This window comes from Cryptomeria japonica, chromosome 3 (genome assembly GCF_030272615.1).
Source record: "Cryptomeria japonica chromosome 3, Sugi_1.0, whole genome shotgun sequence".
Taxonomy (NCBI): domain Eukaryota; kingdom Viridiplantae; phylum Streptophyta; class Pinopsida; order Cupressales; family Cupressaceae; genus Cryptomeria; species Cryptomeria japonica.
In genome coordinates this window covers 932901145-932928476 of record NC_081407.1, presented here as the reverse complement: position 1 = coordinate 932928476, position 27332 = coordinate 932901145, and the positions used below count along the sequence as shown (strand labels likewise).

The window sequence follows — 27332 nt, the reverse complement described above, 5'->3', positions numbered from 1 at the left end:
ATAAATTAGACTAAATATGCATGCTTAGATTAATTTCTTTATCATTTTAGTTCAATCATAGACTAAATATAGTATGCTAGGATAGTATCCATACTAATCTTGTCATCTTATCATTTAGATTATTGCATTTTAGCATCATACATAGCTTACAACACATCTCATACTAAAATCAATTAAAAGCATCTCTCGTTCTCATATTTGCCATCCCCAAACCATTTTGCTCAGTAATCTGAGAGCAAAAACGTTGGTTTGAGGGACATTGTGAGATAGAGAACCATGGGACCCTCCTTGGGAAGCTGAGTAACACTACGTTACTCCATAGCTTGCATCAAGAAGTCCTGTGTGTGTGTGTGGACTAATATTCTAACATATTTTCATATATTAAGTTTTATTCGCCCACTTTTCCCGCATACAGGACTTTCGTCACTTTCCACTTTTGATTATAGTGGGTTGGAACACTTGGCGTCAAAGTCGTTTCCCACTTAGGTTGTTCCCTTCACACCGGCCATAAATGGCTTTAAGAGTTGATTCCAACTCCTCGGGAAGGCAGGCCTGCTAAAGGATGTAAATGCTTGAAGTACAGAAAGCTTAAGAGTGGTTTGGCTTTTTGATCACCCAATTAAGGGGAGAGCATATACCTTCCCCTTTCGAGACAAGGCAAACAAGATTCTTTTTAAGCCTTCAATTCAGTGATTTGCTAACCTCTACTTGGAGATGTTGCTCCAAAAAAGCATGGTGTTAATTTTACTTCCCCAAATCAGTGATTATTTAATCCAAGGAAATAACCGAGTCAACAAAGCAAAAGGTTCGATTTGGTCAACAAAAGAAAAATCGGTAAACAAAAGGGGAATAACTTCCCTCTTTGATTGCAACAAAACTTTTTAGGTGAGGTTCTTTCCTTTGCACAAAAATTGAAGATGAATACTTTTATACACCAAAGGATGGTGAGGTTCCTTTTATAGCTCTATTTTTGCAAAAAAGAAATGTTTGTCTTGTTCTTTTTAGAGCCCAAAAATAGGTTTTCTCTTATGAAAACAAGAAATGTTTGGTTTAGTGATTCTTTTTATAGCCCAAAGAAAATAAGTGAGTTCAATTTTTAAGAATAGAAGAAGTTTAAAAATTTAAACTAACTTAACTAAGTTAGTGAAAATCATAACCATCTTAATATTTTTAAAATTTTAAGCTCCCATCTGCAACAGATTTGTTAGAATCCTTCAAGAAAACAAGTTGAAAATGTTAGATGGTTGGTGGACTTCAACAAGTCTATTTTTTTATTCCCAGTTACAGATTTTGAAACTTTGATTTCTGTCTATTTTTTATGCGCTACAGAACAAATTGTACACGCTACACAATAGTCGTGATGCGCTAAAAGAAGGTGGTGAAGCGCTACATTATTGTCGAGATGCGCTACTCTGTGTGTCAAAAGCACTTCTCTATTTTTCTCCCGCGTCGAGACCTACAGGAAAAATTTAATATTCTTATGCGCTAATAAATGGACTTGACACGCTAGATGATAGACCCCACGCGCTGAACAGTGGACTAGATGCGCTAGGTTGTTGACCAGATGCGCTAGGGAATGATTCCCACGCACTGGTTCTCATTTTCCGCAGACCTATAAAAGTGGTTATATTTCAAAACCAATTAGATATATGGGGTAATGCCCCATGGTGGGCGCCAGAAATGTATGCGGGAAAATCGGGTGGATAGAACTAAAAATGTGAAAAATGGAGTTCTAGGGAGACTTGTCCACATACCCACATAACTTCTTTGTGCAAGCTATGGAGTCATCAAGTATGGCTCAGCTTCCCAAAGTTGGTTCCATGGTTCTCTATCTCACAAGGTCCCTCAAACCAATGTTTTTGCTCTCATATCACTGAGCAAAATGGTTTGGGGATGACAAATGCAAGAACGAGGGATGCTTTTGTTGATTTTAAGATGAGATGCATCCTAAGCTATGCATGATCCTATAAATGCAATAAACTAGTTATAAGATGACAAGGTTAGCAAACAAGACTATCCTAGCATACTATATTGGTCCCTGATTTAAGCTAAATGATAAAGAAAGTACTCTAAACATGCATATTTAGAATAATTTCTATCTAAAAGAGAGGCTAAAATGATGAGCATAAAATGGTATGAAATCTTGAATGTATTTGAGCATAAGTATGATGCTAAAGACTTGGTTTATAAAATGGAGGAATGAGAGCTCTATTTATAGCAAAAATAGGGCAATGGATGGTCAAGATTGAAAGAGTTAATCAAGGGCTAAGTTTGAAAGTTGGGGATCCATGTTTGTAATTGGCACCAATGAAATGGTGACAAATGTCAACATAGGGTGGGTTGAGAAAAGGGGTTGGAGGCATTAAATGCCTGAGAAGACCTCATGGTTATCCTATGGGGTAAGGGTTAAGCTTAAGTTAGGGTACCCATTGGATTAAGTTTTAATCAAAGGATAAACTCTTGTGCAAATGATTAAGGGATAACCATGGTCAAAGCAATGAATGCTTGATGAGACCCTTGGGTTACATGGAGGTTGAGTTAGAAGAAATTCTTTAATCATGCTAGAGGGTTGAGTTAACCATTAATGGTTATGAAGACTTTGGGGACAAATTTGTAAGAGTCCTTCCAAATTTGGGGGTATTCAACATGTTAATGGATAAAGGCTTTAATGCTTTTAGAAGACTTTACTCCAAATTTGAGAAGTGACCTCCTCAAATTTAGGGAAAAGGGATAATGGATGGGTTTGGGTTAATTAATTAGGATTAGATGGATTCTAGAATAAATTAGGAAGAGGGTTAGGATGCAAGTGGGAGGTCTAGGATTTTGCAAGTGGATGAAGGGATAATGGGTTTTAATTGAATTTAATTCAATTTGGTTGCAATTAAATAAATTAGATTTATTCAATTTAGGATAACTATTTTAATTAAATTTGAATTTAATTAAAAAGTGGATAGGGGCTTTAATTGAATAAAATGAATTTATTCTATTAAATGGTAAAAAGAAGTCTAGTGAATTTAATTTAAATAAATTGAGTAATTTACTTAATTTAAATAGAAGAATGTGGGTGATTCAATTAAATTAGATTTAATTAAATAGAGAAATGAACATAAAATATTCATTTAGGAGTATGGTCATTTTTATACGTCTACAATGGCTCTTTGATATGTAGCGCCTGCATTTTTTAACCCAAAGGGCATGACATTCTAGCAGAAAGTTCCCCAAGGACAAGTGCATGTTGTTTTGTGTTGATCCTCAGATGCGATTTTTATTTTATTATAACCAGAGAATCCATCCATCAAAGATAACATCGCATGACCTATTGTGAGATCTACAATCAAATCTATGTTTGGTAATGGGAAGTCATCCTTAGGACAAGTTTTGTTGATGTCTCTGAAATCTATACATATTCTGATACTACGATCTGGTTTACTGACAGGCACTAAGATAGAGATCCATTCAAGATAATCAATTGGGCTTATGAATTCGACATCCAATAATTTTTCAAGCTATGCTTTGACTAATAATGCCACTTGTGGATGCATCTTTCTTAATTTCTATTTTATTGGTTTTGCCCCCGGTTTAACTATCAAATGATGCATTACCAAATCCGGATCCAATCCAGGCATATCAGCATATGACCATGCAAAATTGATTTGTCACTCTGTGAAGAAACGTATGAACTTTGATCTTTCTGTCTCTGTCAGAGATTGAGCTAGGAATATGTTATGTGGACTTCCTTTTGTACCAATGTTTGTTTTGATGGTCTCCTCTACCAACATAAATGATTTTTCCTCATATGATGCTAGGAGAATGTCGAGTCTTCCATCCTCGGGTGCCTCAAAGAGGTTTTCGCCCTCAGATACGTCATTTCTTTTTACTTTTTTGGGGTCAGACAGTGCCACAACGTGGTTTTCACCATAAGACCCTTGATTTGTTTTTATTTTCATAATTTTGCGACTGGAAGGCCCGACACCCTCACCAAAATATGCCACGTTGTTGAGTTCTATAGTGTATCCTGCTTTATGGTCCCCAAGGGGAAGATCATCTCGTATGCCTAGATAGTCAATAAAGGCTTCATCATTTTGGAATGTGTCAAACTGTGTAGGTCCTTCATGGTCCCAGTCAATAAGTTTGTGGTGAACAAGGGGAAGGCCATTGATGTCTTCGAAGTTAGCGGGGCTAAGAGTGAAGATGCAGTTATATTCAGGTATGTCAAGATAGTTATCGAGGTCATCGTTGGCACTCTCCTCATCTGTCTCAATCATGAATGAATCCAAATTGTCATCACTAGTAGCGCATTACAGGACACGTGTCCTCATTTTATGTGATTTCGACCTAGAACCTAGAGGTAAGGACTGTGTGGGATCTTCAAGGGTTGTTTCTTGACCAACTTTAAATTTTCTATAAAATTCCTCTTCTTCTGTGGGTTCACCTAGTTCTCTGAATGTGTCGATGAGTTCATAGTCATTGGAGGATTTGTCTGAATCCCATTCCCATTCATTGGAATCTGTGGAATAGCGATTCTCTTGTTGAATTTTGGCAACTTTGATTTGTAATGCTTCTCCTGTCTTTTGAGTGTTTACCTTGGAAGTCATGAAATCAAGTCCTTTCGAGCGTTCCTTTTTTAATGTTAATTCTGGTTGTAAAGGTTCAATGATGCCTTCCTAACTCAAGCCAAGAGGACTTTTGCCATCATAACCAATTTTTTGTCGGATCTTGAATCCTTTGCCATATTTTTCACATGGTAGGCTGATGTGATCTTGTGTATCATTTTCAGGGTCTTTGTAAAGCATTTTGTATAAGTCTTCTTCTTCCAGTTCACCCCATCTTTCAAAGATAGTAGGGTCCCATTTGAGTATAATGATAGATACCTGCTTATTAGGATGTGGTCTTCCATATTCTTTTGGTGAACTCATAACTTGTTGCAAGCACATGGTTTGATTCAAAGTGTATTTCCCCATGCCCTTGTCCTAATATTTCCCTTTAAGCTCACCTTGTTTTGATGTCAAAGGTTTTAATGATTCAGGATCAATGTATGCAAAAGAAGGGACAGCTTCCCTATTACTTTGAATGATCATCTCAGTTTTTGGTCTCAAGTTATTGCAATATATGAATGGATTAGGATCACCATTAACTGTTATTTCAACTCCATTGTGAGGAAACTTAATGCATTGGTGATATGTAGATGGGACTGCCCTCATTTCATGAATCCAAGGACATCCTAGTAATATATTGTATGTGAGATCCAGGTCTAGGACTTGACAAACCACATCCTTTGTAACCGGCCCAACTCTGAGAGGTAAGGTGATTGTGCCTTTGGATGAACGCTCTTCATCATCATATGCCTTGATGGTAATTTTGTTTGTAGAATTCACGGCTTTATCTGAATATCCCAATTGTTTAATAGTTCTCAACGTGCAAATGTTTAGACCTTCTCCTCCATCTATCAGGACTCGTTTTATTTGATTTTTGTGTATGAAGGCTTCAATGTGTAATGGTGCATTATGTGGCTGACTTACGGAGGCGTCATCGGCTTCTATGAATGTAAGGGAGTGTGGAATGGAAAGGTATCCCACCATGGCTTGAAATTGGTCAACGTTCAGATCAATAGGGACAGAAGTGTCTCTCAAGTTTTTTTCAAGAATGGCTTTATGTGCGGGGCATATGTGTAAGAGCTCAAGGATTGAGCTAAGCGCGGGTGTCTTCCCCAACTATTCTACAAGGTCATACTCAGGCTTAGCTGATGAGGAAGAAGTGTTTTTAGCTGGAGCACCTTGCAAATTGAATTTACCTCGGCGAGTTGTAACATTACATTCAAAGGTAGGTTTGTAAGAAGATCCAATGCCTTTTAGGACAATCTTAGGTCTATGGGTAGAATTCTTAGGCGTTTTGTCCTTGATGATAATGGTAGAGATATAATTGTCCATTGAAATGTGATTGATAGTTGAATCATAGTTATAAGATGCTCTGGTATAGTTGGTTTGGTCATCTGTGGCTTTAGCTTTTCCCTTGTCATGTTTTGGCAATGGTTCCTTAAACATCTCATGTTCTTGATTGGATGAGTGTCCCTCAATTTCAATATCACCTCTATCAATGAGATCTTGTATGATGTTCTGTAGTCGATGGCAATTTCCTGTCTTATGACCCTTTCTTTTATGAAATTCACAATACTCATCATCATTCCACCAGTTTGGTTTAACCTTTGGCTCATATGGAGGCAGATCTGGAATCGTTATTATTTTGTTTGCCACTAGCTTCTTGAAAACTGACTCAAGTGGTTCTCCCAATGGAGTGTACTTCCTTCGTGATTTGGAAGTTGTTTGAGTATTCACCTGATTATTTGTAGAGCTTGATCCAGAAAAACAATTTTGGGTCGCACTGTATTGGCATCAACAACACCATCATTGACTGTGTTCTTGTTTTTATTCCAAACTCTTGGCTTGTATTTTCCTTTAAAGTCCTCTTTGTTTTATTTGAATATTTTAATAACTCCTTGTTCAATTAGGACTTTCTTTGTTGCTAAGCCTTTTTCAATGACATCTTTGAAGGTGGACAAACAATCTTTTCTCAAGTCATAACCAATTTCTCTGTGGACATTCTGGGTGAACATCTCTACCATTTGTTTCTGTGGAATTTCACAAGAGCTTCTGTTGGCTAGATTTCTCCATCTTTGTAAAAATGATGAAAAAGATTCTCCATCCTTTTGCTTGGTGTTGCACAAGGTAGTGATTGATATGTTTGTCTCTATGTTGTATGAGAAATGTTGGATAAATGCCTCTGCTAGATCACCCCAAGACTTAATTCCAAGTGGGAGTTGGGAGAACCATTCCATTGCTTGATCACCTAAGCTTTGTGGGAATAATCTCATCAAATATGTCTCTTATGCTGCTACTTCAATGCAAGCTGTGAAAAATTGTCTTATATGTGCCTTAGGATCCCCTTTTCCTCTATATTTATCGAACTTAGGTGTCACGAAATGTGTAGGAAATGGAGGCATTGGAATGCGTTTGTCAAATGGATAGAGACATATGTCTCTCATTGTGTAAGTTGGCTTCGGTGTATTTATGTCCTCCATTTTCTTTTGTAAGTCCTTGATTTGTTGTTCCAAATTGTTCTTAGGTGGAGATCGACTTCTTGGGCCATACCCCATGCCTGAACCACCGAGTGGAGGAGGAGCATGTTTCATATATGGATGATATTGATCATACACATGTCCATATGGAGGAGGTATATAATGATGTTGCGTATATGAACCACTTGGTATAGAGTCATGATGAGGAGCAACATATCTGCTTTGTCCATGTATACCATACTCTACAGGCATGTCATGAGTTTGTTCTAGTGTGTTGCCCCCAAATTTGAAGCGGGGTTTCCTTGTGTCCAAATTTTGATCATGCCTTTGGATATCCAATTGCCTTGGTGGTTGATCCTTAGCATTGGTATGTGATTGAGTATATTTTTCTGCATAAGACTTCCATAATGGTCTATGAAGGTGAGTATCATATGCTTGACCATGTGTGTATGGGACCTCTGGTTTTTGAAACAAAGATGATGGTGATTCAAGCACCATATGTGGTCCTCTATTGCCTCCACTAGGCCTCCTTTGATCCATGTTGGAGTGAGTTTGTTGCAAAGGTCGATTTTTCATTATTTGAGACATGTCAAAATCATGAGGGATCTTGGCTCCACTTTGTGCCATCACTTGTAAGAAATATTGTCTATCTCTCCTCATTATTTCCTCAACCAATCTATTGAAACAGGGATCCATGATGGTGTCTTCCACTTCTGTTGAATGTATTGAAATGTTGTCCATATTGTCATTGTGTGTATCATTGTTGTTTGTAGTGTCCATGTTCTCAACATTTGGAATGTTTCTATAGGCATCCATGTCAGGTAATGTAGTATGATCAAAATTGAAAAAGATATCATTGTCAAACTCATAGGAACTCATGTTTGCAGACTCTTGAGCCTCTTTTGTTTCTCTCCTAGATTTTTGGGAATGGGTTTCAACCATGAACTAGGTATTGACCAAGATGTGTGAGACTAGATGAAAATGTAAAAGAGTATGGAAGACCAAGAGTTGGATGGAATGTAAATGAATCTGAGGTGTACTTGTAATGTCCAAAATGTAAGACCAAGTATGTACGTAGTAGAGTAGGTGTGGCTTCCAAAGAGATGATAGTTTCTCTTGATGAGGTAAGTTGACCTTGACTCTAAGTAAGACCAAATGAGACCCAAAGGTCATAGACCTTGATGAGGGACCACTTAGCAAAATGTTGTTGTATGTAGTGTGTTGACAAAGTAAGATGAGGACAAGCAAGTCACCTTTTGACTCAAGTTTAGACAGATGTGAATGTAATGTAAAGTGTAAAGCAATAATGGACTTTGTGAGACCCAAAGACAGGTTGAATGCTAGATGAAAACCCAGAGAGATACCTAGGAAGCTCAATAAGTCTGAAACTGACTGTTCTTGTTTGCTGGATTGTAAGAGTTTTTTTTTTTTTTTTTTCAATTCTGAACACAGACGTGCTTGTATACTTCACAGACGCACTTAAATGACACATACGCTATTCTGTCAAACATAGATGCACTTCTGAGATTTTGTAAATGCAATGTTTCTCAAAAGGACGCAGACACGTTTCTGCCCTTCACAAACGCAATTTTATGACACAAACGTGGTTATGTCAGACACAGACGCGTTTCTGAAAACTTTGTGCAATTTTTCCAATCTGTGAAATGACTTGTTGTGACCAAATCTGAATTTTTGATTGTTTTTCGTGACAAGAGGACTCAATGTTTGCAAGTGTTTAGACTCAAGATGACTCAAAGAAAAGTGTGTTGTTTGATGTAAAAATGTTTTGCATACACTTGAAGACACAAAAGACACAATGTTTTAATGTTTGGTCTTGAATGTTTGATTGTTCAAAATAAGACAAGCACAATTCTTATGGTTGGCTAGGACAATAGTTGTTGATTCCCACATGAGGCTACGTTATTCAGAGCGGATACTTAGATGCTTGACCCCACTGGCTCCACCCTCAGCACTCACTTCTCGGGGCAGCCAAGCATCAGTCCCCACGAAAACTCCTCGTGGTGAACTTTGTATCTCTACTAAGAACCGTATGTGTGTGGGCTGCTCCAAAGGTCCGACCTCTTACCCCAACAACTAGAAGGATTTTGGCTTTTAAAACAAAAAGGTGCTAGTAAGGGCATTCGCTCGTGTGGCCATACATGCGGCACTTTCAGCTCTGTAAATATAGAAGGCTCCCAGCCAATAGGGGTTACGCCCTACAAATGATCAAATAAATTTGATCAAACGGGTTTATGGGGAGACATAGTGTCAGTATGAACTAATCAGCACACGTTATCCATAGTTTTCACCATGAATACAGTTGTTTATAGTGGTTCGGAAGAGGTGGGTTTTCCTCACTACCACTTGGGTCGTTCTCTCCTCACTAGTAGTCCTAATGACCACACAGGGAGATAGGCCCTCTAAAGATTAAACAAAAAGAGCCTATTGCTCAAGACTCAAAAGACACTAGTTCAATTTTAGTGCACCAATTGAAGTATTTGATAATTTATGAAAACAAGGCACACAATGAAAGATCAAAAAGCCTTGCTAAGATCCTGCAATAAAGATTTGTTAGTGGTTTGGATTTGTTTCAAATGATCATCCCTTCCTACCAGCACACAAGTTAGGTAAATTTTTAGATCCAAAAGACTTTATGAAATAGGGGTCTTTGACAAAACGATTTTGCTTTCAAAACAAGCTGCACCAATTTCATTAGATCTAAAGATGTTAGCTTAATATAAACCAGATCTGAAATCCGAATGTCAAAAACCAAATCAAAGAAGTCAAAATGCAACAACTGAACACAGACACGGTTATAAGTAACACAAACGCTATATAAATGTGCAGACGCGGCTGGATTTGACACAGACGCAGTTCCTGAACACAGATGCATTTGGAGGCCTCACAGAGGCGAATAGGGAACACAGACGTGTTTCCTGGAATTTGCAAAAAAATAAAATAATGCCAAAGGTGCAAATGTGATTCCAGATGTCATAGACGCGGCAGAAAATCAAAAACGCGATCTGAATGTACGCAGACGCGAAAAATATCAAAATGTTGTAGTAAATGCCAGATCTGCAACTTAAAAACACAAAATCTGCAACAAAAGATGTTAAATGCAAAAGGGACAAGGGTCCCACCGGGCGTGCCAAAATATTTATGGTGAAAATGGATAATAACAATATTGAAAGACTAAATAGATTCAACCACAAAACCCTAGCCTAACAACAACAAAGATCCACCATAACATATGAAGATTACCTAAGACAATGCAAATCAAACGAAATGACAAAGATTATACCATCACATGTTCAATAGGGTTTGAATCTCCATTCTTCCTATCTCCATTGATCTTGCTTGATATATTTGCTCTCAGATTTTATATGTGCACAAGAGCTCAACAAAGAACGAAAATGTGGTTGCAAGTAGGATCGCATATGAAGGTTCGAAAGCGTAGTGTAGTCGATTGATCAGTCAGCGGCAGGGTTTGATAATGAAGGAAGCACCTCCTTATATAGAAGACAGCCTAAGAAATGGAGGGAAAAGATTAAGAGGTGTAAAAGATAAATGGTCGGCTATGATTAGAGGGTAGGTAGAGGAAATAAGAAAATAATAAGAGGGTAGGTAGTGTATGAATTAAGAGATGAATGACATGTGTCATAGGTAGAAAAGGTTAATGAATTAATTAAATAAATAAAGATTTATTTAATTAATAGAAGAAGTGGGATTAATTAAATAAATAAGATATTTATTTAATTTAAGAAAAGGATAATTTAAATAAATAAAGGTATTTATTTAAATGAGAAATAAGGCTAGAAGAGGATAAATGAATTAATTAAATACATAAAAGTTTATTCAATTAGTAGAAGAATTAGGCTCAAATAATTAAATAAATAAAGATATTTATTTAATTAGATAGGACAATTTTAGGTGTCTACAGTATCTACTCATTGCTTATGTTGATCATCTGTTAGAGCAACCGACAGATACCACTGTAGAGAGATTGGGGACATACAAATAAAAATCACTACAAGTCAACTCTGAGCTGCAGAAACCAGTGATTATAAAGAAGATAAGGAAGGAGGTAGAAGCATTCACTGAGCAGGAAGGATTTACAAAAGAATAGATAGCGGCAACTAGGTCAAAGCACACAGTAGAGGAAGGTGAAGCATCTAGTGTACCTACCGATATCCCCACCAGTACCCCTACCAATAAGACTAGAGCTACAAAAGCCAAAGCAGCAGAAAAGAAGATGGAAGAAGACAAACCGGTTGAATCACAAAGAGGGAAACCATCTAAAATTCAGTTCTGGAGAAAGCAAAAAATTGTTGATCCACCTGCTGCACCAGTACAAACCAGAAAGAGGAAGAAGCAGCAAGCCCACAAACCGACAAATGATGAAGAGGCTACTGAATCATATAAGGATAAAAGAGCACTTAGAGAAAGTGTTAAGAAGCCTAAGACAACCGGTAAGGGAAAATCACCTAAGAAACCATTTACATTAGAAGACTCTTTCAATAGGATGGTTCAAATAATTAAGGATTATGGAATATACAAAGGTTTGAACACATTGTTTATTCATTTATCTGAAAGTCAACAAAGGGATATTGAAGATGCAATCATCTTCAGTATGAATAAATTTAGCAAAGCCCTCATTCAGCTACAAGGGAAGATTCCAAATTCTTTATATAATCTTATTGATGAAAGGTGGCAGGCTGCCATTAGCCATGACAAAGAATTCATTGATTACATCTTTAAGCACCTGCAACTGGAAGCAAGTGAAGAGGAGATTGAAACAATAAAGTTTAATGCAAAGGCATTATTCAGATCCAAAAAGAGATTAACAAGAATGTTAATAGGAGAGACCGAATCAGTCCAGAAGGAAACTGAGATTTTGATCAAGAAGGCTTTAGATCTGATCCCGGATGAAAAAAAAGATGAACAAGTTGAGGAAGGTTGTTCTAAAAAGTTCAAGTCAGAAGAACTTCCTAAAGGTGTTAAGATCATAGATTTTGAACCAGATAACAAGTATATGCAAGATGATCCAATTGATACTGAACCAATATTCATTCCTAATGATAATACTAGAGACAATATTGATAATACTATTGGTAATATAGATGTATTTGATGTTGATGTTCAAATGTTTGAACAACATGAGCAACAAGAGGAACAAGTAGAGAAGAAAACTGAAGAAAAGAGCTATGATGAGCCACCGGTGAACACACAACCTACTCAAATTTCATCGATAGATGTAAATGTAAATATTTGTGACAGTCAAAAGGAAAAGGTTGATGAAAAGACTGATGAGGAAGTATCGGTGAATGAACAAAATGTGGAAACTCGACCACCACCAGTCAAGGACACCATTGAGGAAGAGAAGACAGAAGAAGATAAGATCGAGAAAGAGAAAACAAAGAAAGAAAAAGGAGAGAAAAAGGAGACTAAGGAGAATAAAATAATTGATGATGATGATGATGACTCGGTTAGCATTAAAGGACCTATTGATATGGACAATCTGAGTTCTTCTCAATTGATGGAGATTGCAATAGCAATGCAATCTAGCGATCAAAAGAAGAGAATGAAGGAACATCAGAGAGAGGCAGAGACTATCAAGATAGCAGTTGATATTTTTGTTGTCCATTTAGAGAAATGGATTATGTGTTGCATTGATATTTTGTCATTGATGTCAACACTAGTTGTTTTGGATGCTTTATCGGCATCCTTCTGGTCTTGATAGGTTGTGTGGTTTCTGGTTGGATTGGACCAGGCATGATCCGGTATGCTCCAATATGTTTGGCTTATGGAATTGGCTTATTCATGCTACTCATGTTCATGTTCAGTCAATTGGTTTTGGTTTGGTGATCAGATACTATCTTGTTTGCTAGAAAGCTTGCTTTGTGGTTCCGACGAGGGTTTCACCGGCAGAGCTTTGATGAAGATCTTTGATGATATGCATAAGTGGTGTTGGTGTAGCTTCTGGTGGAGATTCAAAATGTTGATGGTGATCATGTTCGAGACTTGGAAGATTGGGATCATTTCTTTAGCGTGTGTGGACCTAAATCGGGTCCCGGTGTATCTAGGTTATGGACCGGCTTAATGTAATGTGTGGATTGGACCTCTCGATGTGTTTCTGGGATGTCTTATGGCTTGGATATTATTTGTTTGGTCTTAGGCCGACGTGTTTTGTAATTATGTAATTGGTTTATTTTCTAGTGGCCGACCTTATTGTTTATGGTCTAGGGTTTGTATATATATGATGTAAGATCTCAATGTAGATCATCAGGATATAGGAAAGGGATATGGATATGTAATGTGCGAATAATGTAATATCATTCAGGCAGAGATTTGGTCGATCATTGGAGATCGAGTTGGGTTTATGTAAGAGGATTTAGTTCTTAGGTATTGATCTTAACCAAAATTGTACTCAGGCATAGGAGATGTTATCTTTGCAGTTCATTCATTTCTCTGGATTGTAGTCTGGATTTCTATGTAGTCAATAAGACTCCTTTTGTGATGAGCAGTGCACTCTAGGTCGTTGGCCTTCTTGCAAGTGCAGGCACCTCAATTGTATTCCCATACTTAGTGCAAAAGTATTATCTGACTATGGGTAGGCTTCCCACCATGGTTTTTCTCTTTACCAGGTTTTCCACATATAAATCTTGGTGTCATATGGATGGTATTTATTCTCTGGTTGTTGTTTATGCTTAATTGCTTTATCTGCTATTTCGGTAATTGGTTTAAGCATTTTGGTATAATGTTTTGGGTTTCGGTATTAAAGTTTTAATTGCTTAAGGTCTCGGTAATCGATGACAACTGATTCACCCCCCCCCCCCCCCTCTCAATTGTCTTCTGATTATTTGAATTGTCTAACAATTTTGTCTAGTCTCCTACCAGAGGCTAATACTGAAAGTTTTGTCACTCCCATTGACAAACTTGGACAGTTGGTTACCGATGGCAGAGATCAACTCAAGACTTTTGAAGATGCAACATACATATCAGTTGAAAGGGATTACAAGAAGAAAAGGATAGAACATATGATGTCTGAGATAGATAAAGGTAAGGTAGCACTCATGGTTAATAAAGACTTGTTGAAGAATGCACTGGAAACTGAAGGAAATATTTTGGCTACTATTTCAAAGTTTTCACTATTTTGTGCTGATTTGAAGGAGAAAAGGGAAGATGCTGAGAAAGAACTTGAAATATTGAGTGAAACATTTAAACCCCTACATGAATCAGCTATTCATTTTGGTAGATCAGTTGTAGACTTACACCACAAACTTGAGGTGTATGAACATGAGCAGGTCAAATAGGTAACATCATTGAAGGAGCTCCAGACTCAATTGATAACTAAAGTGGAAATTTTATAGCGAGCATACAAGGAGTTGGAGGCTATTTTGGCTAAACCTGAGATGAGAACAGTTGATGTCATGGAGGAATTAACAAGGCAGATCAAGACACGTGTTGAGATTACCAGCACACTATTAGAGACATGGGATAATGATCTCAAATAGTTAAAGTTTCATTTCAGTGACACTTTTTCTAAAATTGTTTTGTAAAAGACTTTATGACTCTTATATCTATATATGTTATTATGCAAATTGTGTTGTAAAATGTATATATCTTTCATGTATTTTACTTCTTTATTTGGCATTGTTGTCAAAGGGGGAGTAATAGTTAAAGAGTCAGTCAAAATTTTGTATGCAATGTGAAGGGGGAGTAATAGGATTAATTGCTAAGGGGGAGTGCATGTCATGTAGTTAATTTTTGTATTGCACACTTAGTTGACAAATCAATTCCAAAGGGGGAGATTGTTGGCATTTGATCATTTGGTCTTAACCGGTAATTGTTTGTTTATTTGATGCAACTGGTACATGTTTGATTAAAATGTTGTATGATGACTATGTTGTATGTTGTCATTGATGGCAACTATCTTTCTATAGTCATCTAGGTCCTACAAGTCAATCGGTAAGCAGAGACAGTTTTTAGCAGAACCGGTAATTAGGACATTAACCAGTAAAAGACAAACAATATTATATTTTGATAATCAGTACATGATTTTTTTTAAGAATGGGATGATGCAGTTTTGTAGCAGCAATGAACGCTGGTAGATGAAGTCATGTTCATGACTGCATGTGGTGATTTGATCAGGTGAATGAGATTTGATTGACAGAGCAAGTATTCTGACTAAGACTTAACCGGTAGTGATAAAAATCACTCAGATCAGTAAAACGGCATAGAATTGGATTTGTTATGTCGGTGTCTGACATAACTAAGTCATGCAATGCAAGATTGTATAGATACATTGAACCTAGGGAATTGTTACAAGGTTCTAGCTGACCTAATGATGTTTTTAAGATGTGTGATGAGGTATGAAGGTATATATGAGTATGAGCTTGAATGTATAAAATATCATTAGTGAATTTTGTATTTCTGATAGTGTGATGATCAAAAGAATTATGAGATGAAGTATGTGTGATGTTTTAATGCATAGAAGTGAATCTTATCAGACACTGATGGTGTTATACTAAGATCGTTTATACTTGTTGTCTCCCTAACAGTTGCAGCAAGAAAATCCTCTCACAAGGTCACTCCTAACAGAGTGCAGTCAGATCCTAACAAGTCTGATCATTAAATCCTCTAACCAGGTGACACATTAACTTGTGTTTACAAATCCCAGTAATGTGGGTAGCTCCTAACAAGGTTGGTCCTCACAGGCCTTATTGTATAGCTCTTAACCGGGCTTACACTATTGGCATTTGCATGACGATTGCTTTGATGAACTATTATGTTGTCATTGATGTCAATTATAACCGGTAATGATGTTGTTATGATGTTGTTTTGCAACTGGTAGGTGAGCTAGTGAAGGAAACCAGTATTACTTAAGAAGCAGTGAGATCAACCGGTAACCCTACTTGTTGATGTGCTAAACCCTAACAGATGGAGCTTGGTGAATCGGTTGTATTAGTTTATGATCAAATGATAAGAGGTAATGGTTATGTCATGTATGCATATTGTATGTGAAGAGTTTCGAATAGTTTTTGGCGCGTAGAGGTAACAATTTTATCTTGGGAATGAGCGAGTACATTGCATGGAGAGGAAACCGCGTGATGAGTTACTGGAACCGATGAAGCGGTGATCAAGGAGCGGTCGAGGTTGTCTTGAAAAATGTGCAATGATTGCTATGTAATCCAACAGTCATACTTGAACCGATTTGTTTGTAATCTCTATGAGATCTTAGGTTTGTGATGTGTTACCGACCTATTGTTTTGCTTATAAGGTCAATGAGTTGTTTTGTTGTAGTGTTGGCAATTTTGGTTAAGTGTAAGTGTGATTGGTTGCCAAACCAAAAGGTGTATCTGCAATATGTGTAAAGGCAGATAGAAGCATGAAAAGGTTATGATCAAGTGGAGTAGTGTTATTTTACCAAATCAGCAAACCCCTGTTATTCTCTAACAATTACAACAGTCAAATCCCTTAACCGGGTAAGATTTAAAAGGCTTAGTGCTATCTAAATCCTCTAACCAGGTGATCCATTAGCTTGGATTTCAAATCATCTACCGAGGTTACTCCTAACAGGGTATTGCTTCTAATAGGGCATTATAGTCAATCCCTTAACCAGGTGATCCCTAACAGGATCTGTTCTTAACAAGACTTTTGTAAAGCTTTAACAGGCTTGGCTCCTAACAGGGCGAACTTCAGAAGAGTTCAAAATACTTGTGGGTATTCATCCCCACCGTGGTTTTTCCCATTTAGGTTTCCATGTCAAAATCATTGTGTCAAGTGGTGAATGGTTTTTGTGGTTGTGTTTGCTATGGTTAATTTTCTTAACTGTTAAATCTACTTAGATATGATAAGATGACTGGCAGTAATCTAAAATGTGCTTTTAATTTTGTCAATAAAGTATTTAGATGTTTTGGTTAAATGGTTTCAGAGTTGTTATATTGTTATTTTGATATGCCAGTCAAACCGATAAACTATTAATGCTATTGAAGTTTGTAGTTAAGTGTTTGAACCAATTAGATTGACTTGAGAGATTGTTTTTGAGTTTGGTGAAAGTTTAATTAGTTTTCTATCTACTGATTCATTGCCTCCCCCCCCTCTCAGTAGTTGTCTGGACCCTTATTGATTCATCATATCATCAATTGGTATCAGAGCATTTAAGGTCCTCTAGTGTCTAAACCTAACAACTTGAGGTAAAGATCTAGAAGAACATGATGAAGAAAGAAGGTTTGAAGTTTAATAGGGAAAAATACCGAATATGGAGTAATAGAATGAAAATCTCTATCAAGAGTCTAGGAAGTCAATACTGGGAACATGTTGTTACACAATATGTTACACCTAGTGGGACCATGTCTGATGATCAAAAGAAAGAGCAACAAGAAAATAATCAAGCATTCAAGGTCATTATCAGTTCTTTGTCTGATTCAGAGTATGTTGATGTCCATGGTCTGGAGACTGCTTATGATGTGTGGAAGAAACTTGAGGAAATCTATAGCGATGATGAGCATGTGAAGATTACCAAAGAAGAGAGTCTGAGAGGTAAGTTTGATGACATGAGGATGGCTGAAGGTGAGAATATTCAACAATATGGTCAAAAGATCAAGGAGAAAGTTGGTGAGACCAAGAGTGATGGTGGTAAAGTGGAGGATGCCACAGTGGTCAGCAAGGTGTTGAAAACCCTTCTACCGATCTACGCTATCCGAGTTGCAACCATTCAGAAGCTAAAGACTATTGATAAAACTAAGGTAACTATTGACTCCATCATTGGTAAACTTACTACATTTGAATTAAATGGTTATGATGGTAGTGCTCAAAGATCTGAAACTGCATTTAGAGATTCAGTTTCTAACCCACCTGTGAGGAAAAGCAGAGATGTTAGTCACAATTATGAGTCTAGATCCAGTAGAGAAGTTGATGATGAAGACAGTCTGATCGAACTTGAAGCATTGTTGACCAAGCAGTTACCCCAGAAAGAACCAAGCATTAATCCATCGTATAAAACATTAAAAACATCATCCACCTCGAGACTCTGAGGTTCTGGGGTAGATAATTCCCTTATTAGACAAATGACCTCAGAACTCTGGGGTTCTGAGGTAGCTAGGCTTGAAACATAAACTTCGGAACTCTAGGGTTCCCGGGTTCCGGGATGGGTAAACTGGATAGAGTCCAGAACTATGGGGTTCTGGGATTTTGGGCTTGATAGATGAGGTTAAATTCAGTACCTTAAGGTTCCGGGATCTTGGGTTAGATCGACAAGACACCCAAAAAGATATTCTGGAACTCTGGGGATCCGAGGTTTAAACATAGTGACCCCAAAAGGACGAATTTCGGGACTCTGGGGTTCCGGGATCCTAGGGTCTGTGGTATTGCTCTTCATAAAGTAATCAAATTTGAAACTCTGGGGTTCTGAGCTCAATATGCACAATAAACATAATCAACCTCGGGACCCCGAGGTTCTGGGGTTTATGGGAAGAATGACCTAACCCGGAACTCCAGGGGTCCGGGGTTCTACGGTGAAAAACCTAAGACACGTGAAAAACCAAAACGAGATGAAAAAACCAAAAAGGAAAAATGAGAAACTCACAAAATAAAAAGATCTAAGCTAGAAATCAACAAGAAAAAGCAAGAAATTCACCAACCTGGTGAGGAAAAACACGGAAGAACACCCAGGAAGATGAAAGCGTGAAGTCGGGAGGTTGCAACTAAGAGCTCTGGAAAGTTGAATGCACAAATGATCTTAGAAAATCTCATTCTCCTTATTTATACCCCCTAACTTCGTTCGTACGATCGCTTTAAACAGGACCTCGGGACTCCGGGGTTCAGGGGTGGAACAAAAGAAACATGCAAAACAAGCAAAAGACCTCGGGAACTCCGGGGACAAAAAGGACCTTGGGACTCCAGGGTCAAAAGATAAGATAACCTCGCGAATTTGGGGTTTCGGGGTTCTGAGGCAAAAGGACCAAACAAAACACAAATAACTCAGGACTTCAGGACTCCAAAGTTTCGAGGCTTCAACAAAAAGAAAAGGACAAGGCACAACTTAGGAACTCCGAGATCTGAGGTTTTGGGGTTGTGCACCAAAAAACAAACAAAGGAGACCTACCTCAGGACTCCAGGGTTCCGAGTTAGGGCAAAGCAAAAACAAACAAAGGAGACCTTGGAACTTCGGGATTCCGGGGTTCCGAGGTTGCTAGACAAAACTAAAAACAAAGCTTCAGAAAGCAAAAGAGGGACCCATATTTTCAACACAAGGAAAATAATAGGGGTTAGGTATGCAGGACATAACAAGTCCTTATGTATTTGAGATGTTAGGATGCTTGAAGATCTATGATACAAGCCTTGTGTTGAGTTTGGTGAAGGGCATTGAAATATTTCCAAGTTGTTGAGTCATGAACCTGAGCCTTTGTAACATCGTTCGCTCTCAAGATTTGATCTTCTTTGTCTATCTACTTGCAAATTATCCCACCAAAGAGATACATGACCTTTCAACTTAGTGCAAGTGTATCTCACCTTCTTATCTTCAGCAGTACCTTCAAAATACTTTTCCATCTCTGTGATCCAATCTAACAATTCGTCTGAATCCAACTTGCCATCATAATCTGGTGGGGTAAAATGTGGTTTGTTATTCTCTCTTGACAATGCTCTTATAAACCTTTCTTCATCTGGATCATTCATCGATGGATTTTCTCCTTTTTCTCCAGCTACTTCTTCTTCATCATCACTCACATCTTCAATATGTCGACCTCTTCTCTAGGTCGTTTCAACAACTTGCAATCAAGCTGCAATTTCTCTCAACATTTCCATCACAACAGGGTCTGCATTTCCATGTGCTCCAATACCTCTAGCATTTCTTTAGAACATCTTTATGCAAGTCATCTATAGCTGCAGGATGGATCCTTAATCCGCCACCCTACAACAAAATCTTATGGGACAACACAATCTCTGGAACAAAAACTCACTCTGATACCACTTGGTGCAGTCACAATAGGGAGGGTCCTCAAAGAGAATAGTCTGGAATATACAACAGAAGCAACACAATGTGATGGAGGCAATGTAGAAAAGGCTGCATTATATCATAAAAAATAACTACAATCTGTCGGCAACATGTGGTCCTACAAGATTCGGCACACAAGCTTGATTACATACATGCTCATTATAATATCTGGGCTGAAGAAAGAATGCAAGCCAACTTCATATCTCGTAACCTTTTGATTATTCTTCTAAATTCTGCTCTCGCTTTCTAAAGACTTAATTACATCGATTTATATGATCTAGAATGATCCACGTCGGCCCAAGATGAAACAATTGCCAAAGAACAGGATGAAATGTGTAAAACAACAAGGTCATCCTTCGCCAAAGAGATCCTTCTAAAAAATCCATAGAATGAAGTGCAGACCTAAGGGAAGGTTGAACACACACCAAGGAACATTGGAAACAATGAGTTGAAGCTCCTCGAGTTACAAAAATGATCCACAAGATTTGCCAATAGAAAATAGGTCCAAGCGGTTCTGGTGTTCTAAGCCAGAAAATTGTCCCAGATTCCAGAAGTGATAACTTGTTGGAAAAAGATCCAAACATCCCACAGACTTAGGATAAGGTAGATGAACATGTCCATGAACGAAATCCAGATTTGCAAGGTCTGGTAAGAAAATTCAAAGAAACATAGAAAAAAATGTTGAAACTACAAAACAGGAAACAAACTAAAAAGAAAATATTTTTGGTTGATGCAAGATTGCCATTAACCAGGGATGCTCCTGCATCAGGTTATTGTTATTATTTTGTGGTGTCGAATGTTTGGTTGGGTTTCCCCAGGTGATCTTTTGTGTCTATCTCAATAAGGAAATCTTTTTTTGAATGTGGTCTTTTGGCCATGAAGCCTTCTTGTAGGTGTCACGGGTTGTCCATGCAATTAGGCTCCCTCTGTTGGCATCTTTGTTTAGGCTTTGGGTTTTAAAGCACTGGTCTTATCCTTTGTATCATTTCCCCCAAAGAAAGATGTTATTCAAAGGGTTTTCTTTTGGAAATCAAAAGGGTTTTTAGAGTAGTTCTTTGGAATTTCTGCATTATTTTGTTCCAAGAGCAAGATAGTTTTCAAAGGTCTTTCTTCTGTGAAATGCTTGCTTCTCGTCGGGGTTCTAAGTTGGATTTGTGACTTGCATATGACAATGTTATTTTCATCAACTTGTTTATGTGGAATGTATCTAGTGGAGGTCTAAGCCAGACAAGGAACAAGATAGAACCCTTCATACTGGGTCTGTATACATAAATCCTATATGAGTAAAAGTTTTCAACTTAGTCAATCATTAATTTGTTGCTTTGCAATATGTGCCCTGGAAAATGTATTGATTGGGTGGAATGATTTATTTGGAGATTTTACTTGAAAATTAATATTGGTTTGTGCTTGTCTAATGTTTACTTATACTTGTGAATCAAATGTCATCACAATTTTGCTCACCTTGTCAAATGATGCCATTGTAGAATGTCTCTTACTAGCCTGTATTTCACCACTAATTACCATATGCGAGAATGTATGTATGTATGTATGTATGTATACATAGATACATATGTATATACTGCAAGAGTATATGTGTGTATGTATATATGTATGTGTATAATATATGTATGCAAACACATAAAGCACCACTTGGGGGAAACCCTACCATGTGTCCTTAAAACTTATCAAAAGATCCCCGCTGCAAAAACTTGACAGACACCTTGGCACATATCTTAGAACCTTCCTGCAAGATCACCATTGTGAAAATTTGGCAGCAAGATTGGCAAGATTGGCAATATTTGACATCAATACACAACTATATTTGTGAATGAAATACACAAATGAATTAACATACTATTATTTCATCTAAGATAGAAAAATAGGACCACGTGGAAAATCCCCCATGTAATGCTTCCCCCTCTAACTGTTCGATTGCACTTCATCGAGGTGCGACCTTGCTCAGGTGGGGTACAAATAAATATAGCTTTTTTGGCTTCATTAGCAAAGGAGGGTGGAGAACCATTGGAAGGGAATTGGGGTTCTACCAATTGAAAATTATTTATGGGTGGAAAAACATGTTGTTCTTTGATTATAATTTGTTTCAATATCTATTGTTTATTAAAAATTATACTTTCCTTGAGCATATCGCTATGTGTGTAACCTGTTAAATGTTTATTTACAATGTCCTACTATTGCTTGGATTGAGGGCATCTTTACATGTAATTGTTTCCATTGATTGCATATAGACATCCTTATAATTATTGGCATTTGTACTTTCTCACTATTTTATTCTTCCTTCCATGAATCATTATGTGCATGTGATTTTGAATAGCTATTTCCAATGTGTGTTTAAAGATTGCAATATCTGCCATCAATACATAACTATATTTGTGAATCAAATACACAAGTGAATTAACATACTATTAGTTCATCCAAGATAGAAAAATAGGACCACTTGGCAAATCCCCCATGTAATGCTTGCACCTATAACTATTTGGTCAAACATGGGACTGTTCCATCTTTTTTCAAAGTTATGGTTGAAGGCAACTTTGGAAAATTGGTACACTCTATACTTATTTAACAAAAAACTTTGTTCTACAAATTATTTGTGCTCTTTATATGTACATTTTATGATTTCCTACATTTACTTTACTAGAGAACCCTGCCAACATTCATCCATATTATTTCCGATGTGTTAAATACATATGTTATTTTGGAAGGCCTAGCAGGGAATCAATGGGATGTTCTGCTTCCAACTGAACAAAATATGGTTTGTTTTGACCATGGATGGGAATATTTTGTAATTGATCATAACCTTGACTATGGAGATTTTCTTTTTTCCAAATATATGAAAGCCTTCATTTTCAAAGTTATCATCTTCGGTAAAAGTGGTTGTGAAAAGAAGTTCATTGGTGATTCTCAGCAAGCCTGTCCACCACTACAACACATGTCCTTTCCATAGTTTTCTTCTTAATCACTTGATGTTGTTGACTCTTATACAAGTTATCTTCCTGCAACTGGCAACATCAAACGTAAAAAAAACTCTTCACATCAGAGTTGTGCTCATGGCTAGTATCATTTGTTGTCACTGTCCTTGATAGCATTTATATTTGTGAACTTATTGCTATGATTTCTTCTTTGTGTTTAAAATTTACAAGTGGTCGTTATCTCTTCATTTTGACTTCTCTTCTCATTGAATCAACACCCAAATGAAACACCCACCAACTCCTAGTACCTGAAGCTGCAACACACTTTATTTTGAACAAGTCTTATACTGCAATGGTTATAAAATGTTGGAATATTGGTGGTCCTTTCTTCATGGTAAGCAATTCAATATTATTTATTCTACTACGTGACAAATTATGTAACGCATACCTTTTTTTACCACTCAAAGTTCACTTCTCCCCATCACCTTCCTCCCTATTATTTCCATTTACTCTTATTTTCTACTATTTACATCTCTGTCTTTTGATTTCTTGCAAAAATTTCCAAACCAATCAGTGTGTGCACTACACCTACCTCAGTACCTAACCCAAATAACACTCTTCACACATGATGGTCATTCCTGGACCATCAAATGTATTATTAATAATTGTATACCAATCTTCTGTGTAGACTAGAGAAAGTTTGTTTATGAAACAAAATAAAGGAAAATGATGTCTATATTTTTTTAAATCATGGTAAAAGAACTATCCACGTCCACATATTTCCTTTTCAGATGCCAAGTAATCAAAACACATATTCCTGACACACTTTTACATGTATATATGTACAAAAAGGTCCATACCCATTCACATTTCCAAATGAAGTACAAAATACTAAATCTTTCCTTTTGGTTGTAGGATAGTGTTGTCCATCATGCTTTCCATCTTGCTTGCCACTACCCGTCCATCAGGCATACAAACCTTTTCTTAATGCAACTTCCACCAGATACAATGCTTTTCAGATCGATCAACTTGTTAATATGTCTAATATTTGTCATGCTTCACAACTCTGTTCAGTGAACTATACTTGATGTTGTGTGTGTGAAAAGTGGAATTTGTATCTATATCTAAATACACAACACTTCAATTAAGTCATTAGATACATGCTTAGTAAATCAATAATCAATGAATAATAAAATCATTACAAAGCGACCTATTGCCTTCTAGTAGATGTGAGTTGTAGTTTTTCTCTTAGATTTCTCTATGCAATACCAGTGACTAGACAACACCTAAATGAAGGATTTAATCTATATGAACACGAAATTGAACTAAATGGATGCAATATTAAGCTAGATGAGTGAATATTGAGCAAGATGAATTAAGTTATGAATGAATATTAAGCTAATATGCAATAAACTAAGATGTAATACTCTCAATGCACAAAATCTGAATGATCCTAGAAAAAAAAAACATAATAACAATAAATCTCCAGGGTCCTTGAATGAGAGATGAGAGCCAGAATTTATAGAAAATCCAGAGAGAGACCAACAGTCGAGATCGATTAATGATGAACGATAGAGATTCTCTAAGAGGAAGCACAATCCAGGTGAACTGATGTGATTAGCTGCTTTTCTCAGTTTTAAAGGAAATTGAACTAAATTTAAGATAAAATCAGAAAAACTAATTTATTTCATATTTTTATTCAATTTTGATATTTAATTGATTTAATTACTTTTCTGAGATTTTTCAATTTAATTCCTTTTTCCAAATTAATTCCTTTTTTTCATGATTTAATGGCAATTTGATTTATTAATTAAATATGCTAGGATATTTAATTAAATAAATGGGATAATTGATTAAAATGATTTACATGGAATGATTAATTAAATAAATAAGTATTTAATTAATTTAAGATGATTTATTTTCCATGTGACATTGATGATTGATAATTAATTGATTATGTGCTCAAGATTGATTTAATTACCTTTGGTTAGGACCTTGGTGATGTAACCGAGTTTAGCGGGCCATGGTTTAGGTGACCATTTTCAGGGTATGACATTTGCCCCTCTTTGAATTGATGTGCAAGTAGCGCATTGATTCAAAGAAAATTTAATGTCAAACAGATTATCAGTTCTGAACTTGATGGATCATGAGCAGATGAAGAGCGATATGTTCAACTTGATTTGAAACGATGAAACTCAATAGATTGATTAAAGCGATATTGATCCTGAACTTGATTGAACTAGGACCGACAGAGAGTGAGATATCGATCTTGAACTTGATGGATCAAGAAACAAGTATTGATCTAGAACTTGATTGAACTAGATTGAGCGAAGAGATGAAACTAATTCTGAACTTGATTGAACTAGAATTGATTGAGCAAAGAGAATGTCCAGCTTGATTTGTTGTGATGAAACTAAACACTGACTTGAATTAAGCATGATTTAGATGAAGACAATATCAACTTGATTTGATGCAATGAAACTGATATGCCCCTAGAGATTGATTTGATTTTGAAGAACAATGAGGTTTTGTTTGATTAATCTTTGATTAAAAAGATTTTCTGCTCGACTTTCGATGAAGATTTGAAAAAAATGTCGACTTTTTATGATGCAATGATTGATAATGATGACGTAATGATTATGCCTCCTCGGGAGCGAAATCGAAAGACTAGCGAGATCGTAGGGATGTGAGGCAATTCGATTGATGAAAATATTTAATAATGATTATCTGAGTGCGAAGTGAGTTGGAGATTCAAAACTATCAAGTGATCAACATTGTGAGAAGTTGACGAGAAAGAAAAGAAAAATCTTAGATTTTGATTTTGATCCCAAAAATGGACTCAAGATGGTCGATTTAGTCAAGGGTATAAGTTTCACATCCATCGGAGCAAGTTTAAAAATTAGGATTTTCTATATAAGGGGTTGAATGTGTCATTTTCATTTCATTTTCACCTCTTAAAGTTCAAAATTTCAAAAACCTTCTTTGGAGCAAAATGGCAATTCCTAAGCATACCCACTGATTCAAGCTGCAAAGCAGACATAATCGACCTAGGAACTATCCCCCCACGGTAAGTGATCGATCTCTAGCCTATTAAATTTCCAAATTTTTAAATTTTTGCATGAATTTCTCATTTGAAATTTTATTTTATCTCGTTTTCGGTCATTTAGTTGTATGGCGAACTAAGTTTTATCATACGACAAACTATTTAAATTTATTTTGTCATATGAAGCTATTAGTTTTGTCATTCTATGGGAACCCTTGAGTCGTACGAGACATGTTATCAGGGTCTATTTAGTTATTCTGTCTTGGCAAGTTAGTCATATCAGTTTGTTTATTTAGACTACCCAAAATCTTTACTCGTATGAGTTTCTGCCCCACTGTGAAAACTCGTATGGGAAGTAGTGTGTGTTTTCCAAGACATAAAAATGAAGTTTTGATTTTCGTGATTGATTATTTGGATTCATGAGCACTTTTGATAGCTTTTTAACACAATTCGTATTGCATATTGATGAGTTGTCGTTCAATTTTGTAGGTTAGCTTGCCGGACATACAGTTTCGATGTACGTATCCGCCCACTATGAGATTAGTTCAGCTACTCTCAGATGCTTAGAGGGCTCATATCGATGCATGTGGTTTTGGATACTTGTTGCAGATGTCTGATATTTGTGTGAATCGCGGATTGCTTAGTGCATTAGTTGAGAGATTCCATTTAGAGCATAACACTTTTCACTTGCTTATTGGGGAGATGACAATTACTCCCGAGGATGTATATAGGATTCTAAGGATTCCATTTTCAGGTGGCAGGGTGGACTATGATTCTTCTCCTCAGGTGGTGATTACAGCATTACACAGGGTATTCCATGATGACAATCTTATAGTGTGCTCCATTTCGTGGGATGACATGTTGAGCAGATATGGAGGGTGATTTCTTGTCGCTTGTGTACTCGTTGAACTTATAGGATGCTTTGTTATGCTGGACAGATGACAACAAGGATTCTTGTGTGGCTGGGGGAGGATATTGGAGATGTTAGTTGCTCAGCCGAGGAGATTGGGTTGGGGATCCTTCTTGTTAGCACACATGTACCATGAGATGCATGAGATTGCATACCAAGATACAAAGAGCATGGTCGTTGGGGTTCTTGTATTATAGATATGGGCATGGGAGCATATCCCAGTTTGCAGGCTAGTTGTTGATGATTCTAGATAGCCACATCAGCTCATCATGTGTCAGTACTTAGGTTATTTGATGCAGCCCCACTTGGGGAAGACAATTTTATGGAGGCGCCAATTGGATGACCTGATTGCAGTTGTTTGGAGGCCTTACAAGGGTTTAGAG

General features: G+C 36.9%; 1 protein-coding gene across 1 annotated transcript in view; it reads left to right on the top strand.

Moving 5' to 3' along the window:
- Window positions 1-27085, top strand: part of LOC131874436 (uncharacterized) — a 75157-nt gene extending 48072 nt beyond the window's left edge. Inside the window, exons 2-4 of the mRNA XM_059217813.1 lie at window positions 11199-12392; window positions 26649-26849; window positions 26978-27085. Of these exons, the coding sequence (XP_059073796.1) occupies window positions 11199-12392; window positions 26649-26849; window positions 26978-27085 (1503 nt within the window). The remainder of the gene's footprint in view (window positions 1-11198; window positions 12393-26648; window positions 26850-26977) is intronic.
- Window positions 27086-27332: the final 247 nt, after the last annotated feature.